At 38.1% G+C, this 19,191-nt stretch overlaps 1 protein-coding gene across 1 annotated transcript; it reads right to left on the bottom strand.

The window, feature by feature from the left end:
* Positions 1-2,762: 2,762 nt before the first annotated feature.
* On the bottom strand, positions 2,763-3,695 carry LOC122431266 (olfactory receptor 4C13-like). The gene has a single exon (XM_043452486.1). It carries the CDS (start codon positions 3,690-3,692, stop codon positions 2,763-2,765), a length of 930 nt encoding a protein of 309 aa, XP_043308421.1. The 5' UTR covers positions 3,693-3,695.
* Between the last annotated feature and the right edge of the window lie 15,496 nt (positions 3,696-19,191).

Genomic DNA, 19,191 nt, shown 5'->3' with positions numbered 1-19,191 from the left:
TTTCTTCAATTTCAGTCTGAATTTGGCAATAAGGAATTCTTGATCTGAGCCACAGTCAGCTCTTGGTCTTGTTTTTGCTGACTGTATAGAGCGTCTCCGCCTTTGGCTGCAAAGAATATAATCAATCTGATTTCGGTGTTGACCATCTGGTGATGTCCATGTGTAGAGTCTTCTCTTGTGTTGTTGGAAGAGGGTGTTTGCTATGACCAGTGCATTTTCTTGGCAAAACTCTATTAGCCTTTGCCCTGCTTCATTCTGTACTCCAAGGCCAAATTTGCCTGTTACTCCAGGTGTTTCTTGACTTCCTACTTTTGCATTCCAGTCCCGTATAATGAGAAGGACCTTTTTCGGGTGTTAGTTCTAGAAGGCCTTGTAGATCTTCACAGAACCTTTAAACTTCTGCTTCTTCATCATTACTGGTCAGGGCATAGCCCTGGATTACCGTGATATTGAATGGTTTGCCTTGGAAATGGACAGAGATCATTCTGTCGTTTTTGAGATTGCATCCCAAGTACTGCATTTCAGAGACTTTTTGTGACTATGATAGCTACTCCATTTCTTCTAAGGGATTCCGGCCCACGGACAGACAAATGAAGACAATATTTTCAGCTTCAAAGGGGTAGCTTGACATGCCCCATGCAACTGCATTATAATTTTCTTCCCCTTTTTGGTATCTCTCAATGGATTTAAGTACTGTGAAAGTTTCATTTCTCTTTCTCATTATTCACAACTGAATCCTAGCAACTATTAATGTGCTGGATACATTTCTTGAATACAAAATTATTTGTTTTTTAATGAATGAAGAATAAATAAGATGATTTGAATATATTTAGACTGAATTTTCTTTCTTTTTGTATTAGGCAGAGCTACTTTTAAAAACACTCTTCATAACACAATGTTATGAGAAAGCAAACTTATTAACAGAAAAATATAACAAAACCCACCAATCTCTTTAAGATGATATAATCTTTCCAAGAGCAGATGGAATATCAAGGTAGAGGTTTTGTTCTTATAATGGTACCATAATTTTCAATTTAAAAAAAAAATTTATTATTCCTAGCTTACATGCTACATCACTTCAGATATGTCCTAGTTTAAGCAGGAATAAAACAAGTAGTGGTTTCCAACAACAGAAGCAGAATTCTTTGATTTTGAAAAAAGCAAAGTAGGAAAAACTTCCAAGTCTACATTGCTACCTTTTTTGTATGTTTTAATGAATTTTTGTTTTTATTTATATATACATTTGTGCATTCAGTATTTATCATGAACCATCATTGTGCTGCTACAGAATTATTGTAATCAAGTAGGTAATTACTTTATGGAGTATGACCATTTATTGAGTACATTGAACTTTCTGACATTAAAATATTATTTTATTTGAATCATCATTCTTTCTGATGATTTATGAACCTAAGTTAGTGACACAAAAAATACTCAATGATGCTGATGCTAAAAGTAAATTTTGAATTGGTGTAATAGCCTAACCCTTTTAAGTTAAATGTCCTATTGCCTTTCTTTCCTAAAATAGCTAAATATTCCAGGGTTACAGTCAACATATCACAATCACCATCAACTCTAGTGTATTAAAATGTGCAGAGTCATTAATAAAAAGTCTTATAATTATTTGATTATGAAGATATATAACTGATATATGTATGTAAAATAGTATATATACTAATACATATAACTATAATAATTATATAAATATTATATACATATTTATATATATATATATATATATATATCCTGGAAGAGGTAATGGCAACCCACTCCAGTATTCTTGTCTGGAGAACCCCATGGACAGAGGAGCCTGGTGGGGTCACAGAGGTTTGGACATGACTGAGCACAGCGCTGCACTCATGAATGTATGTATATGAACAGAAAGGTAGATTTTCAGCAAAGTCTCTATATCAATAAATGGTAACTGATATAATTATGTACTTTATTGTCATCATTGCCAGGCCATATTATCACAGTAGTCAAGAACATGGTCTGAGATTTCAGTTAGATTCTGGCTCCTTGTTCTTGAATATTTCTATTTTAAAACATGCTTCTGTCTGTTTGTGTTCTCACCTGGAAATGGGGATAATAGCAGTGCCTACCTCTTTGTACTGTTATAAGAATTGTTGCTATCACTTTATTTTATTTTTTTAAGTTAATTAATTAATTAGTTAGGCTGCACTGGGTCTTCATTGTCTCCTGTCAGCATTCTCTGATTAGAATGAGTAGGAGCTATTCTCCACTGTGGTGCTCAGGCTCCTCACTGAGGTGTCCTCTCTTGTTTCAGGGCAAGAGCTTCAGGTGCTTGGGCTTCAGTAGTTGCGGCTTGTGGGCTCCAGAGCACAGGCTCAGTAGAGGTGGCATAGGGACTTATTTGTCCATTGGCCTGGGGGATCTTTCTGGACCCATGTCCCCTGTATCAGTAATTGGATTCTTAACCATGGACCACCAGAAATGCTCCTCACTGTATTTTTTAAAGTTCTTTAATTAATTTTATTGGAATTAAAGCTTGTGAACACATATACACTGGATGAAGCTAGTAAAACTGAGTTCCAATTTGGTAGAGCTTTTCAAATATTCAAAGAATAGTCCTAGGCTAGGTTTTTGTCTTTTTTGTTACATCCATTTCTTCTTTTCCCCTTTCAGAATCTATGATTATAGGGCTATTTTTTTTTTCCTATATCTCATAGATATTCTTGCTGGAGGTCACCAACAATGACATTTTTGCATCAGTTGACTGAACTTTGGGCTTCATGGACATCTTATTGATCATCTGAAATCACTTTTCTGCTACACAGTTTCCTAATGGCATTTTTCATCTGGTCATTTCTCAAGGTATAGATTAAGGGATTTAACATGGGAGTTATCATACTGTAGAATACAGCAACTGATTTATCAACAGACAAAGTAACTGCTGGTCTCAGGTATACAAATAAGCAGGGCCCAAGGAACAGGATGACTGCTGTGATGTGGGAGACACAGGTAGAGAGGGCCTTGCGTCTGGCCTCCGAGCTATGGGTCCTCAGGGTACACAGAATGACCACATAGGAGCCAATCAAGAGGAGCAAATTTAACAGACAGAGGAAACCACTGTTGGCAGGAACAAAAATTCCTAGAAGGTGAGTGTCAGTACAGGCCAGATCGAGCAAAAATATTAAGTCACACATAAAGTGATCTATGATGTTAGGGCCACAGAAAGGTAATCTGATGATGAAGAGGAGCTGTATGGTTGAATGAATAAAGCCTCCCATCCATGCCACTCCCACTAGCAGCCCACAGAGTCGCCGACTCATGATGGTCGTATAGTGCAAGGGCTTGCAGATGGCCACGTAGCGGTCATAGGCCATCACAGTGAGCAGGATGACGTCAGCACCTGCAAAGACATGTTCCCCAAAGACCTGCATCATGCATTCGTTGAAAGGGCTGGTTTTCTTTTCATAGAGGGAATCTATGATCAGTTTAGGGGTAGTGACACAGGAATAGCAGGCATCAACAAAAGAGAGATGGGCCAGGAAATAGTACATGGGGGACCTTAACAGTGGACTGGCTTTGATGATGACCATAGTCAGCATGTTTCCTACCATAGAGACAATGTAGATGACCAAAAACACAACAAATATGATCGTCCGCATCTTTGGATTCTGTGAGAGTCCCAGTAGAACAAACTCTGTCACATTGTTTTGGTTATCCATGTATCTCAGGTTATGATTAATTATGTTACCTGAAAAAGAGTCACAATTTATTAGTTCAACCTTGAATTAATTAATCTTGCCAATTTAATAATGAATGCCTAAAGTCTATGGGTTTTTATTCTTATGACTTATCTGAAATAGAACAAGAGACAGTAATCATTCAAGAGAAGACAGGAATTATTCAGATTCTCTCCTGGGGAAGGTGATTTTTTAAAGTTTGGACATGAAAAATATACAGATAGAAGCAAGAGATGATCTGTGCTTGTGAGATGACTCACAGTCTAAGGTGAAGCAGTAAATCTCATACACAGTGGCAGCTAAGCCTGAAGAGAGAGGTAGAAAATGCAAAGGCTATGCATTTAAAGCTGGGCAATTTCTCTTTTACTTTTAGGAAATGGCCAACCTGTAAATGTAGTTTAGAATACAAACATAAAGATACAGAGACGTTTGAAAAAGTGAGAACATTGGCTTTAACTCTAGTAAAGATCTTTGTGTGATCTTGATGAAGCTGGTTGAGGTTCTGTATGGAGATAGAAGTCAGAGAAAAGAAACTCTGATACCAGATATTTATAACTGTTTACCTAAAGTTTAATAGATATTGAATGGAAAATAATGGCAGAATACCGGAGCTACCACAATATATTTGATAAAGCATATCACCTCAATCCAGTGACTTTATAATAACTAATGAATATATGCATGACATGGTAGCAACATGTGTGTGTATTATTATTTCATTTCTCTTGCAGATGAAAAACAATCTCAGGAAATCACGTTATATGTAAATAATGATAATATTAATATTGGCTAAAACTTCCTGAACACTTCCTCAGTGTTCACAGTGCTCTAATTTTTCTTTGCAGAAATTGGTTGCAATTCTCATTGCAAATTTGTGGCCTGATCACTACTGTCATTTTATACTTATTTTACACATTAAAGAATAGAAGCCTAGAAAAGTTAAGGATCTTGTGCAAGGTTAGGAAGATATTTAATATCCGAATACTATTAGATTTTTTCTCTGTATGCTTAACCATTGTCTAGATTGTTATACTACAATAAACAATGTTTAACTAGTAAACTCCTTTTGATAAGATCATAATTGCTATAGTTACTTCAATATAACTTCAGAAACATATCTATGAGGCAAATTTGTCAACACACAAATACACATATAATCACACACACCACACTCACACAGGATAATATATGGAACTCTTTAATATCAGTAACTATGTGGCACTGTTTTCACTGATGTTTCATTTCATCTTATTTTCCTCACTTTCCTTTCTCCTTCTTCAATTCCCCTGCAATGAATAGTCCTGCAGACTCTCTCGCACAACATTGAAAATGGTGGCAGAGCAGTGAATCATGTTGTTTTGAGAATCAGAAAGACCATATTATCAGGTGCTTCTCCACTTGCAACTTCTTGATCTGGAGTATATTTCTGGCACCTTACATCCTGTTTCCTCTACAATCAAGTGAGAAGATTAATGTCCACCTTAGAAGCAGTTATGAAAATTGATAGAAGAAACTTATGTGAACATATTTACCATACCATGGAGGACACACAAAGGACCTTCACTTATTTTTGACTGTCTGTGCACCTTGTTGTAGGAATAATAGACATTTTGAACAACAATGCAAAGAGACATTTAGCCATGCAATAAACTGAAGCATGGTCATCTCCAATTTTACTTTTAAAGAAGCCACAGAGACCCATATTATACACCGTGGTTGATCCCAAGAAGAGTTCTTCATATTCCTGTTGGTCTAAACAGATGATGATTTATATCATTTAATATTCACATTATTTTTTTTCTGTGTGAAGAGTATTTAAATTTTCTTTTCATTCACAAGATCAATCTTAAGTATCTCATGGCAAAAGGACTGTATCTGGTATTAGAGAGCTGTATCTTCTAAATTTTTTATCTCTATGAGCCTCAAAATTTTTCATCTGTCAAGTTAGGTTAATGATATTTACCAATCATGTTGTGAACAAAACCTGAAGATGAAATGCTCTAATACTCTATTTCAAAATGTTGGAACATCAAGTTCGCTTTATATAAAAAGTAACAACAATTAAGAACAGCAGTATAACCATATTTAATAATCATTGGCACTATTGAAAGGCTTACCTTCTGGTCTTAGATCATCTTAGTGATATTTCAAAGTGTTCAGAAACAATCCTGTATTGCAGTTGACCCCTTCTTGGGATACGTAATTTTTGATATGAAAAATACGGCACACTTAGAATGATCAGATAATTTGTATCAAATCAACAGTAGAGAAGTAAGTCTTTATGAGTCTGACTATGTCCTCCTAGCATAAACCTCTAAAACTTTCTACAGAAAGCCCTGGACTTGGATTTAGAATGCATTCACTCATAACACGATGTAGAAATGATCCTCTCTATACATGGTTCTGGTTCCATAGGCAGAAGGCTGACTGCGTGGTGAATACACTTTCAAATGGTTTATCTACCCTTGACAAACTTTGCTCTAGAGAGGTAAACAATAGCAACAACAACAACAAAATACATGAAAATGTCCATAAAATGCGTGGATATTTAAAGAGACTTCCACGAACATTCAAGGACCTTGTCTTGTAGCTTTTTTTTCTCTCCCGGGAATTAATTACTTTTTTTGATGGAATGGCTTTGTCTTAGAAGCAGGTATTCTGGAGAGACATACTTGAGAAACATCCATTCTAGAGTGGGAAATTGTATTCCCTGCACTTGCAACCATATCATGTGAGTCCACAATCTGTATATGAATCTGGGTTTCAAAGAAAATTTAATGGCATGTGATAGAAAGGGTGGCATATTTCTAGCATGGGTACCTGTGATGTATAGTTAACCTGTAAACTCATCTCAAAGAGAAAACTTTTATTTTCTTATCAATATTAAACTTTTCTGGAAATCTAGGACTGATTGCTTGTAAGTTAGAGCAGTGAGGGCATAAAATTAGTGGAAACCATTTCAAAGTGCCTGAAATCAAAACCTTTTATTCCCCTTTCATCAGAGAGTAATGGAAGTAAACAGAAACTCTAATAGGATCCAGATGATTAATATCTGGAACATGTATGATGGTCAGCACGGAACACATTAAACATCTGAACAGATATCTAAAACACAAGAATGGAAGCCTACATCAAACAATTTCTTTCCACATTCTGATCACTATGTATTATTTTTCTATTTAGTTATGTTAAGAGTTATGAAGCAATAAGTTACTGAAATTTTTGCTTGCACTTCTTGATGACTAATGATTTTGAGCATTTTTAGAAACTATTTTTATGGGCATATGTTTTCATTGTGAAATTTCTTTTCAGGTTATTTGCACAATTTAAAAATATGAGTTCTGAGTATCTTTTTGTTCAGTCACCAAGTCATGTTTGACTCTGCGATTCCTGGACTGCAGCACACCAGTTTCCCTGTCCTTCACTGTCTCCCATAGTTTAGATTCATGTCCACTATCTTTAATTTAGTTGTTAATGATTTTTATGTATTCCAGACATATGTGTCTGGAATGTGTAGATTCATGTCCACTATCTTTAATTTAGTTGTTAATGATTTTTATGTATTCCAGACATATGTGTTTTGTCATATTTATTATACATGTACAACATATGAGGTATTTGTATATAAAATGCTATGCAAGATAGATCTGTTATACACAGACACATTTTTTCCCTAGTCTGTGAATTTTCTTTTTTAAAGTCTTTTTTTTGTAGTTTTATGGTTCATGCTTCTCTTGTCATATCTAATAAATATTGATCAACCTCTAGATCTCTTTGCCTTTTCCTACTGTTCATGGGGTTCTCACAGCAAAAATACTGGAGTAATTAGCCATTCCCTCCTCCATACTACCTTATCTGTCTTCTGAGAAATCTATATGCAGGCCAAGGAGCAACAGTTAGAATTGGATATGGAAGAACAGACTGGCTTAAAATTGGCAAAGGTGTAGGTCAAGTCTATATTGTCAGCCTGCTGGTACAACTTATATGCAAGTACATCATGAGAAATCTGGGCTGGACAAATCAGAAACTGGAATCAAGATTGCTGGGAGGAAAAAAAATCAACAAGCTCAGATATGCAGATAATACAACTCTAATGGCAGAAAGTGAAGAGGCACTACAGAGACTCTTGAAGGTGAAAGAGGAGAGTGAAAAAGCTGGCTTAAAACTCACCATTCAAAACACTACAATTATGACATCTGGTCCCGTCACTTCAAGGCAAATAGATGGGTAAACAATGGAAACAGTGACAGATTTTATTTTCTTGCGTTCCAAAGTCATTGTGGATGGTGACTATAGCCATGAAAATAAAAGACACTTGCTCTTTGGAAAGAAATCTATGACAAATCTCTTCTTCTCTGAGACTGACATCCTGACCGCTTGGGGTACTCAGGGGCCAGTTTGCCTGCCAATGGACCAGACCCAGCAGCCGCAACTGGGACGCTTTTGTCCCTGGTCTCCTCCTGACGCAGACAATTGGCCATAGTGCCCTGACCAGTAAGGAACAAGAGACTTTATTGACCCTCTCCCCTTGCTTCTCTCTTTCCTCTCCTTAACCCTCCCTATCCTTCCTCGTTTTTCTAGTCCCCCAGCCCTGGACGCAGGAATCTGGTTGCAGGGCCTAGGCCTGAGCTGAGGATTGGAGACTGATCACCTGCTCTTGGCAGAGAACTCTAATTCTGGGTCTCTTCTGGTCTGTTTTCTGGCAGGGCTGAGTTCCCGTCCTTCCTTCTCTGGAGCCCAGGGTAAAGTCCCATAATGCCCAGGTGTCTGCAGGTGGCAGGAGATGTCTGTAAGGCCACCCTTTTTGCCCCCCTCTCCCACCTCCTCCCCTCTTCTTTCAACCTGACTTCCTTTCCTCCCTTTGAAATATTTTAAGATCTGAGATATTTTCCTTTACTCTGTTAGTATTTGGATCTGAAGTTATGTGTCTCTATAGGAGGTTTTCTGAGAGACAGTATTCTTGTATTTAAGGGAGTGTCTGATGAGGACTGCCAGGCTTATACGTGTGTGTTTTAACTTTGTGTTCTGTGTTATGATTTGTGATGGTCATTCTACTTTGCCTGGCCACCATTTGGTTTAAACCTGCTGCCATTTTGTTAGAACTTGATTTTCTTTGCCTGTGCCTTGAGACCAAGGCTCTCAGGAACAGTTATCTAGACCATCTCTAACTTCTGAGACTGAGGGAAAATGGGGAAAAAACCTTTAAAAATTTTACTTATTCCAACTGTTTTTTATAAACTAGTAATTTTTATATTGTAATGTCTAATTCATGACTAAACTTAGAAAATTAAGCTAGATCTTGAACTGTGTCTATCTAAATATGTCTTGGTATGTCTTTGTCTCTGGGTAATATTTTTGAGGTTAATTTGTAAATGAACACTATTTAATTGGCTTAAAGAAAGGTAAGTGCTTACAATCAAATAATTCTCTAAATTAAATAATAAATTCCAGGATCATGTGAACTAATAAATATTCAGTATTAAATACCTGATATGAATGTTTGTTTGTTGACCTATCTAATATAGACATGTCTTAGAGTAATTAATATTAAGTAGAATATTTTCATTGTACCTAGGTTTAATATGTTAAATATTATCATATCTGTTACAAGTTTGTCAACAAAGACATTACCTCAAGTAAAGAAACTTCTAAAAAAGTGTAAATGAGTATGAGCTTTTAGATAAGCTCTTTTATGAATAGTTATGCTTTAAGGATATCTGTCTAATATAGTCTCTCCAGATTGGAGTAACTTGTATTTCTAAGGGTTGTGCTAAACTAAGTATTGGAAGTCTATTAAATAATTATGTCATTTCCAAATAAAATAAGATTTTGAAACATTTACTACTAAACACTGATTTCCTTTTACAGAAAAACTAAAAAGGTTTGGGACTATAAATGAATAATGTTAGGTGCCATCCTAAAATGTTTAAAGAAAGCAAGGGTTTTAGAAATTATCACTGGTATTTATGCCCACCTATCTATAAAATGCTAATATAAGAATTCTTGGTTGCTAAAGGAAAGTAGGAAGTGTGTTTTCAGTTAAAAAAAATACATATATAAAAAAATACTAAAAAGAGTTATGCATGATCGGGATTTTAAAAATTGGATTACAATTAGTTAGATAAATGGATTTTGTTAGGAATTACACAGCCATAGGAAAACTAGTTAGAGCCAAAACTGGTTAGGTCCAAGATGGTGGAGTTGACTTTCACTAGACTTTGAGCCTCAGTATAAAAGCCCATCATGGCTTATCAGCAAGCTAAATGATACACCTATCAACATTGACTAAATCTGACCAAATGTTCTAAATCCTTTTAACTGATTTTTTGACACAACTTCCTAAATTAAATTCTTTTGAAGTTCCTTTGGCCCCTAGCTAACTTTGGGGTGCTTCAAAGGGCCCCTGAAACATCCCAAAAAGAAATATTAAACAGTGTTTATTTGGTTGGTTAGATTACATGAGAAGTATTATCAAAGGAGTAATAAATGCTCTCATATTATAATGTATAGTAAACATTACTAATATAGATATCCTGGAAATTATATGGAGCTCTTAACATTCTGATATGTCCTGGTATCCTAATGAAAGACCTGATGACTTCACAAAAGTTAACAAAGGACTGAATGAACCGGCAAATATCTTTATAACTTTTATGGTTTCTATCTGAAAAATTACAAGTTTGAGTCTTGTGTTTTCCAGAAGTAGGGAAAACTTTCCTCTCAAACTAATTATGATAATAATTCAGTAAAATTATATGTTATAAACAAAACAATTATATTTTCTTTCTATATGACTCCTCCAGAAATTTGAAACTCAGGTTTCCAGTAAGTTTATCAAATGAGTTAGGAAGGTTATCTCACTAACAGGTAGAAAAATCTCAAGGAATTTTTGAGACCTTAAAAAGGGAAGATTTCACCTAGATTTGTTCGACAAAAAATGTGATAAGCCTCTGGTGTAAGTTTCCCAGCCACGTATTATTTAAAAGTTCAGTCTGAGACTCTATAAATGTTTCAGCAAAATAAAAAGTCTATGATCTTTATCTTTCTGGTTTACTTCACTCTGTATAAGGGGCTCCAGTTTCATCCATCTCATTAGGACTGGTTCAAATGAATTCTTTTTGACGGCTGAGTAATATTCCATGGTGTATATGTACCACAGCTTCCTTATGCATTCATCTGCTGATGGGCATCTAGGTTGCTTCCATGTCCTGGCTATTATAAACAGTGCTGCGATGAACATTGGGGTGCACGTGTCTCTTTCAGATCTGGTTTCCTCAGTGTGTATGCCCAGAAGTGGTATTGCTGGGTCATATGGCAGTTCTATAATTTAGAAAGATGGTAACAATAACCCTATATGCAAAACAGAAAAAGAGACACAGAAATACAGAACAGACTTTTGAACTCTGTGGGAGAAGGTGAGGGTGGGATGTTTCAAAAGAACAGCATGTATACTATCTATGGTGAAACAGATCACCAGCCCAGGTGGGATGCATGAGACAAGTGCTCTGGCCTGGTACACTGGGAAGACCCAGAGGAATCGGGTGGAGAGGGAGGTGGGAGGGGGGATCGGGATGGGGAATAAGTGTAAATCTATGGCTGATTCATATCAATGTATGACAAAACCCACTGAAATGTTGTGAAGTAATTAGCCTCCAACTAATAAAAAAATTAAAATAAATAAATAAATAAAGCAATAATTGTAAATACTTGATGGCTCTGAAGAATCTGTGTGACTTGGGCATTGTAGACCCATATCCACCATTATGTGACATTAAAGGATCATATACAGCACAGTTTGAACATACCATACTTTTGCGTCCAACATGTAAAGAAGTTGTCAGCCGAGGAGACGACTATTAATCTTAGTCCAAAGCCACCACAACACCTTTTATTTTCTAAGCTTTGTTGGAATACATTATACCAGATTTAATTTGCAACATGTTGTCTTAACAGTGGACCTATGTAATACTTTTATCCATGTTTAAAAAGGAAGGAATTTGATCAAAGGCAAACCATTTAATGTTATTAACCAAGGAAAAAGCTTCCAGGACTTTGAAATGTTAACCATTTTCTGTCTGTAAAGCTCCAAATAGTTAGGAATGACATACATTTTGTTTCAAACACCTAAGAGATGCTTTTCAGATATTTATATTGCCATATTCTTAATTGAATGCTTTGAATGACTACATCCAGTTCTGCACCTATATACCCTCTGGTATTGCTTTTTAACCTTCCTGGAATCCATTTTCTAAAAAATAAAGACATTTTCAGATCTGAGAGCTATAAAAAAAAAAAAAAAAGTCTATGATCAATTATGGTTGTATAAATCAGGTCTGGGGCAGCAGCCGAGAGGAGCAACCCTATGTCCAAGGAGTGGGAGCTGAGCGGGCGCAGGAGGGCCAAGAGGGGATACTTCACATTCAAGATCAAGAGGGGCGACCTCGTCCAAGGTAAAGAGCAGGGTCTGCGCTTTGCTGGAGAAGCCGTGAAGAGATACCCCACGTCCAAGGTAAGAGAAATCCAAGTAAGACAGTAGGTGTTGCGAGAGAGCATCAGAGGGCAGGCACACTGAAACCACAATCACAGAAAACTAGCCAATCTGATCACAGGATCACAGTCTTGTCTAACTCAATGAAACTAAGCCATGCCGTGTGGAGCCACCCAAGACAGACGGGTCATGGTGGAGAGGTCTGACAGAATGTGGTCCACTGGAGAAGGGAATGGCAAGCCACTTCAGCATTCTTGCCTTGAGAACCCCATGAACAGTATGAAAAGGCAAAATGATAGGATACTGAAACAGGAACTCCCCAGGTCGGTAGGTGCCCAATATGCTACTAGAGATCAGTGGAGAAATAACTCCAGAAAGAATGAAGGGATGGAGCCAAAGCAAAAACAATACCCAGTTGTGGATGGGACTGGTGATGGAAGCAAGGTCCGATGCTGTAAAGAGCAATATTGCATAGGAACCTGGAATGTTAGGTCCATGAATCAACGCAAAACGGAAGCGGTCAAACAGGAGATGGCAAGAGTGAACATCGACATTCCAGGAATCAGTGAACTAAAATGGATTGGAATGGGTGAATTTAACTCAGATGACCATTATATCTACTACTGTGGGCAGGAATCCCTTAGAAGAAATGGAGTAGCCATCATGGTCAACAAAAGAGTCTGAAATGCACTACTTGGATGCAATCTCAAAAATGACAGAATGATCTCTGTTAGTTTCCAAGGCAAACCATTCAATATCACGGTAATCCAAGCCTATGCCCCAACCAGTAACACTGAAGAAGCTGAAGCTGAATGGTTCTATGAAGACCTACAAGACCTTTTAGAACTAACACCCAAAAAAGATGCCCTTTTCATTAGAGCGGACTGGAATGCAAAAGTAGGAAGTGAAGAAACACTTGGAGTAACAGGCAAATTTGGCCTTGGAATATGGAATGAAGCAGGGCAAAGGCTAATAGAGTGTTGCCAAGAGAATGCACTGGTCATAGCAAACACCCTCTTCCAACAACACAAGAGAAGACTTTACACATGGACATCACCAGATGGTCAATACAAAAATCAGATTGATTATATTATTTGCAGCAAAAGATTGAGAAGTTCTATACAGTCAGCAAAAACAAGACCAAAAGCTAACTGTGGCTCAGATCACGAACTCCTTATTGCCAAATTCAGACTTAAATTGAAGAAAGAAGGGAAAACCATTAGACCATTCAGGTATGACCTAAATCAAATCCTTTATGATTATATAGTGGAAGTGAGAAATAGATTTAGATCTGATAGACAGAGTGCCTGATGAACTATGCATGGAGGTTCGTGACATTGTACAGGAGACAGGGATCAAGACGATCCCCGTGGAAAAGAAATGCAAAAAAAAAAATAACATGGCTGTCTAAGGAGGCCTTATAAATAGGTGTGAAAAGAAGAGAAATGCAAAGTAAAGGAGACAAGGAAAGATACTCCCATTTGAATGCAGAGTTCCAAAGAATAGCAAGGAGAGATAATAAAACTTCCTCAGCAATCAATGTAAAGAAATAGAGGAAAACAACAGAATGGGAAAGACTAGAGATTCCTTCAAGAAATTTAGAGATACCAAGGGAATATTTCATGCAAAGATGGGCTCAATAAAGTACAGAAGTGGTAGGGACCTAACAGAAGCAGAAGATATTAAGAAGAGGTGACAAGAATGCACAGAAGAACTGTACAAAAAAAGATCTTCATGACCCAGATAATCACAATGGTGTGATCACTCACCTAGAGTCAGACATCCTGGAATATGAAGTCAAGTGGGCCTTAGAAAGCAAAACTATGAACAAAGCTAGTGGAGATGGTGGAATTTCAGTTGAGCTATTTCAAATCCTGAAAGATGATGCTGTGAAAGTGCTGCACTCAATATGCCAGCAAATTGGGAAAACTCAGCAGTGGCCACAGGACTGGGAAAAGCCAGTTTTCATTCCAATCCCAAAGAAAGGCAATGGGAAAGAATGCTCAAACTACCACACAGTTGCACTCATCTCACACCCTAGTAAAGTAATGCTCAAAATTCTCCAAGCCAGGCTTCAGTAATATGTGAACCATGAACTTCCAGATGTTCAAGCTGGTTTTAGAAAAGGCAGAGGAACCAGAGATCAAATTGCCAACATTGGCTGGATCATCAAAAAAGCAAGAGAGTTCCAGAAAAAAACATCTATTTCTGCTTTATTGACTATGCCAAAGTTTTTTACTGTATGGATCACAATAAACTGTGGGAAATTCTGAAAGAGATGGGCATACCAGACCACCTGACCTGCCTCTTGAGAAACCTATATGCAGGTCAGGAAGCAACAGTTAGAACTGGACATGGAACAACAGACTGGTTCCAAATAGGAAAAGGCGTATGTCAAGGCTACATATTGTCACCCTGCTTATTTAACTTATATGCAGAGTACATCATGAGAAACGCTGGGCTTAAGAAGCACAAGTTGGAATCAAGATTTCTGGGAGAAATATCAATAACCTCAGATATGCAGATGACACCACCCTTATGGCAGAAAGTGAAGAGGAGCTAAAAAGTCTCCTGATTAAAGTGAAAGAGGAGAGTGAAAAAGTTGGCTTAAAGCTCAACATTCAGAAAACTAAGATCATGGCATCTGGTCCCATCACTTCTTGGGAAATAGATGGGAAACAGTGACAGACTTTGTGTCTGGGGCTCCAAAATCACTGCAGATGTTGATTGCAGCCATGAAATTAAAAGATGCTTACTCCTTGGCAGGAAAGTTAAGATCAACCTGGATAGCATATTAGAAAGCAGAGACATTACTTTGCCAACAAAGGTCCATCTAGTCAAGGCTATGGTTTTTCCAGTGGTGAGGTATGGATGTGAGAGCTAGACTGTGAAGAAAGCTGAGTGCCGAAGAATTGATTCTTTAGAACTGTGGTGTTGGAGAGGACTCTTGAGAGTCCTTGGTTTTCATTGGAAAGACTGATGCTGAAGCTGAAACTCCAATACTTTAGCCTCCTGATGTGATGAATTGACTCATTGCAAAAGACCCTGGTGCTGGGAGGAATTGGGGACAGGAAGAGAAGGGGACGACAGAGGATGAGATGGCTGGATGGCATCACCGACTCGACGGACATGAGTTTGGGTAAATTCTGGCAGTTGGTGATGGACAGGGAGGCCTGGCGTTCTGCAGTTCATGGGGTCGCAAGGAGTCGGACATGACTGAGCTACTGAACTGAACTGAAATCATCAGGCTAAATTTAGTGAGAACAGACCTATCTTGCAAACTAGCTAGTCTTAATTTGGTTATATTTGATAAAAATGAGGAAAATTTTAGGGAGAAAAAGATGTTTCAATAAATGTTAAATCCCAGTTTGTTAATGGAGGTCTGCATGTAGTAAGACTCATTTCTTGGATAGTTCTTTGCTGTTGTGTGTAATAATGTAAAATTCAATTGAATTCTTAAAAACACCCTAAGTTTGTTTCTGAAGTTTATTTCAGTAATCTATCTTTGGAAGAAGATTAGATGACTCATGATCTGCGACCAGGACTGGATAAAGACATAATTTATCGGAATGTCTCCAACCTGGATGGAAGGACTTTTTTATGAGGTACTCTTAACTAGCTCATGCACAAAGGGAAATTAGTTTTTAGATTAATTCCCATTTCCAATCACCCCTACACTGGATTGGTCTATGGAGAAGACAGCTGACCTGATCTCACCTTAAAATGATACTCAAACAGAGGAGAAACTACACTACATCAGGATGAGATGATAATGACATCAGAGGTAGACAGTCTGCCCAAGATGTGGACCTGATTTGTATGATCATTTATAATGTTTTCTTGACTTCTTAGACCTTTGCATATAAATCAAATGTTTTTCTATCATAGGCCTGATCCTATGCTAGTTTTAGAAATCAATCCAATTGTTGGATTTGTGGCCAATTACCTGTGTCTAGTTCTGGGTTACCTTGGTAAATTTCTCTACTACAAGGCTCTAACTTGTTGGCCCTGAGAAAATTTACTTTAAAAAAAAAAGTCATATTCAGGTCATTATGATATTACTAGATGGGATCCCCTCACTGGACCAATTAATAATGCCTTCTCTGACTCTGGCCATAAATTTGAGCTTTCTTCTATTACTCAAGCTAATTCAGAGCACAAGCAGTTTCAGCAAAAGAGGAAAAAATCTCCCACAATTATGGGAGGCATTTATATAGGTAACACCAGGCTATGGTAATTTAGGTTTAAAGTCTCCTCTGTGTGGGAAACAATTAAATCATACTAAGGATAACCAGTCTAGTAGCACTAGAAAATTGGGCTATGTGCCTTATAGATGGTGCAAATATATAATTTCCCTGGAAGATAAAGATTCTACAGAGTATACTAAGTCAGATGACCTGAGATATGCTGGGCTACATCTAATGGAAGTTCTTAAGTCTTACTCTTGACTTTACTAATACTGCTGGCTATGTTATTTGTATTTCACCTGTTTTACAAAATTGCTGTTTCTTACACTGCCAAATGTGTGACTGAGGCCTCTGATAGAATAATATATAGTTCCCTATGAGATCGATGATAGTAGCAGTGTAACTCTAGATATGGGAAGAAGCAACAAGAGGGAATATTTTCCTGGACCAAGAAGATAGTATGACAGGTGTTCCAGAGAATTTTGGATACTGTTTTATGGCCTAGTCCAGTAACAGCACATTGAGTGGCCTGTCAACAAAATCTTTGCCAAACCTCAGAATGGACATTCTCAACACCATGGGATAAAATGGTCATGAAATGCCCCCCTCAAAATCATGGTCAAGTTTATGAGCAAAAAGGGGCTCTGCCAACTAAAAACTGGTACTTGCCATCTATGTCTACAAAGATTAAATAATGGCCACTGCAACTGCTGACTTTCAACACCCCTGAAAGGAGTTCAAGGTGAAAATCAGGAATGAGGCACTCCGTACTCTGGGAAAAACTGGCAAAACAGACTTTCAGATAGTTAGATCTTTCCGGGAGAAGATTTTATGAGTTCCAATTCTTGCATCTTCTCATATCTAGAGAAACTCTGACGTCATTAATGGTGACATCTGCTTTGGCTGTTAAGGAAAATTTTACAATTAAAAGTCAAAATAGAGTAGCTATGGTCCAGACATCCTGGGAAATAACTAGGTGACACTATGGGTGTAATTTCAGATTAGACATATTGCTAAACATGAGTTTTCTGAGTCGTGTCAGACTTAGATGACACCATTCTCAAAACAATGTCTGCTGGAAGCTAGTAACTTCTACCTTACTTTTTATAAAACTAGGCAACTGGCTACCTGGCTACAAGCCTCCCCAAAGTGCCGGGTCCAGACTGGGTTTCAGACCTATTATTCTAAAAAGAAATGAGATTTATTTTGCCTATTAAAATTCCAGTTATCCCTCCTCCAGCTATTTCTAATTGGGTCTGTTACCAACACAATGGCAGACCAAGGGATTGAGATTTTAATCATACAGGGCTCAGATCTAGGACTTGGAACTCAGGAATACTTCCAATTCAGTGTCTATTCACCAAGCTGAGGCAGTCCTATGCCCCATTTTGACAGGAAGTTATCACAGTCATAGTTGCCCAGTTCCCTAAATTAAAACTGAGCAGGACTCTGTGGGGCTCTGGAATACAGATCTGCTGTGTGTTCTCCATTTCTTCTCTGTAGGATATAGGCTTCATTCAGCCTCCTTGACCTTCCCTGAGTTCCAAAGGGTGGATTCAAACGATTGCTAATCAGGGAAGGGAGAAAATACAGAAACAGAGGAGAAACAATCAAATGGTGGTACAGTCTTGAGACAAGGTCCTGGTTCCTATTCAAAGAAATATGCATAACAATGTCTGAGTTCTTCTACAGAACTGGAGCCCCCACCCAGGTGGAGGATGGTAACATCAGACTAAACACAAGATTCCTGGAGCACAGCTCTGTTGCTTCACCACCAACGAATCAAAAAAAAAAAAAAAAGCACAAACCCTGCAACCCTCACCCCAAATGTTGCCTCCTGTTTCTGGGGACCAGTGATGACCATCCTGTTAGGTCTCCTGTTGGCCCCTGTCTATTTCATCTCTGAGAGGAGCCAACAGTTTCAAACTAAAGTGCTATATTACAAGGGTGAATGCTAGTTTCAGTTAAGGCAAAAAATATCTTGACTTAGATCAGGTAGAGAGAGACTTCTGCTCTGCTAGGCAGGCCTATGCCCATGCACAGCAGAAAGAAGTTACAGAAGAAAGAGACCTCCACCCCAATTCCCAAGAAGTATCTTGAGTATGAAGTCTCTCAGAGGGGAGTTGTTAGGGGAAGCACACTGACTGAAACCACCCACCCTGGCCAGGCACCATAGTAACCATTTGCATGAGCTGTTTTATGTCAGGAGGTCCTGGTAAGGAACAGGGAACTAATAAGCCTCCACCAACCAAAAGAGTTCAGGAATGGTCAAAAGGAGACACCACCTGCCCGACCACCTCCCAGAATCCTCTCTGGCATCCATCTTGGCTGAACAAGGCGTGCACCGCCAGGAAGGACTCTGACTCAGACGGATTGGCTAAGGACAACCCGGAAACTAATCGCATCACCATAAAATCCGAGACTGCGAGCCATGTGACAGAGCAGTTCTCCTGGGTTCCCTTACTCTACTGCTCTCCGCCAGGGCGCCCTTTCCCAATAAAATCTCTTGCTTTGTCAGCAAATGTGTCTCCTCGGGCAATTCATTTCCGAGTGTTAGACAAGAGCCCAATTTCGGGCCCTGGAAGGGTTCCCCCTTCCTGCGACAATGTGATGGGACCGATGCCTTGATCTTAGTTTTCTGAATGTTGAGCTTTAAGTCAACTTTTTCACTCTCCTCTTTCACTTTCATCAAGAGGTCCTTTAGTTCTTCTTCACTTTCTGCCATAAGGTTGGTGTCATCTGCATATCTGAGGTTATTGATATTTCTCCCGGCAATCTTGGTTCCAGCTTGTGCTCCCTCCAGTCC

Source organism: Cervus canadensis, chromosome 29 (genome assembly GCF_019320065.1).
Source record: "Cervus canadensis isolate Bull #8, Minnesota chromosome 29, ASM1932006v1, whole genome shotgun sequence".
NCBI lineage: Eukaryota > Metazoa > Chordata > Mammalia > Artiodactyla > Cervidae > Cervus > Cervus canadensis.
Note: the sequence above shows the minus strand (reverse complement) of the source record. Positions and strands in the feature narration are given on the sequence as shown.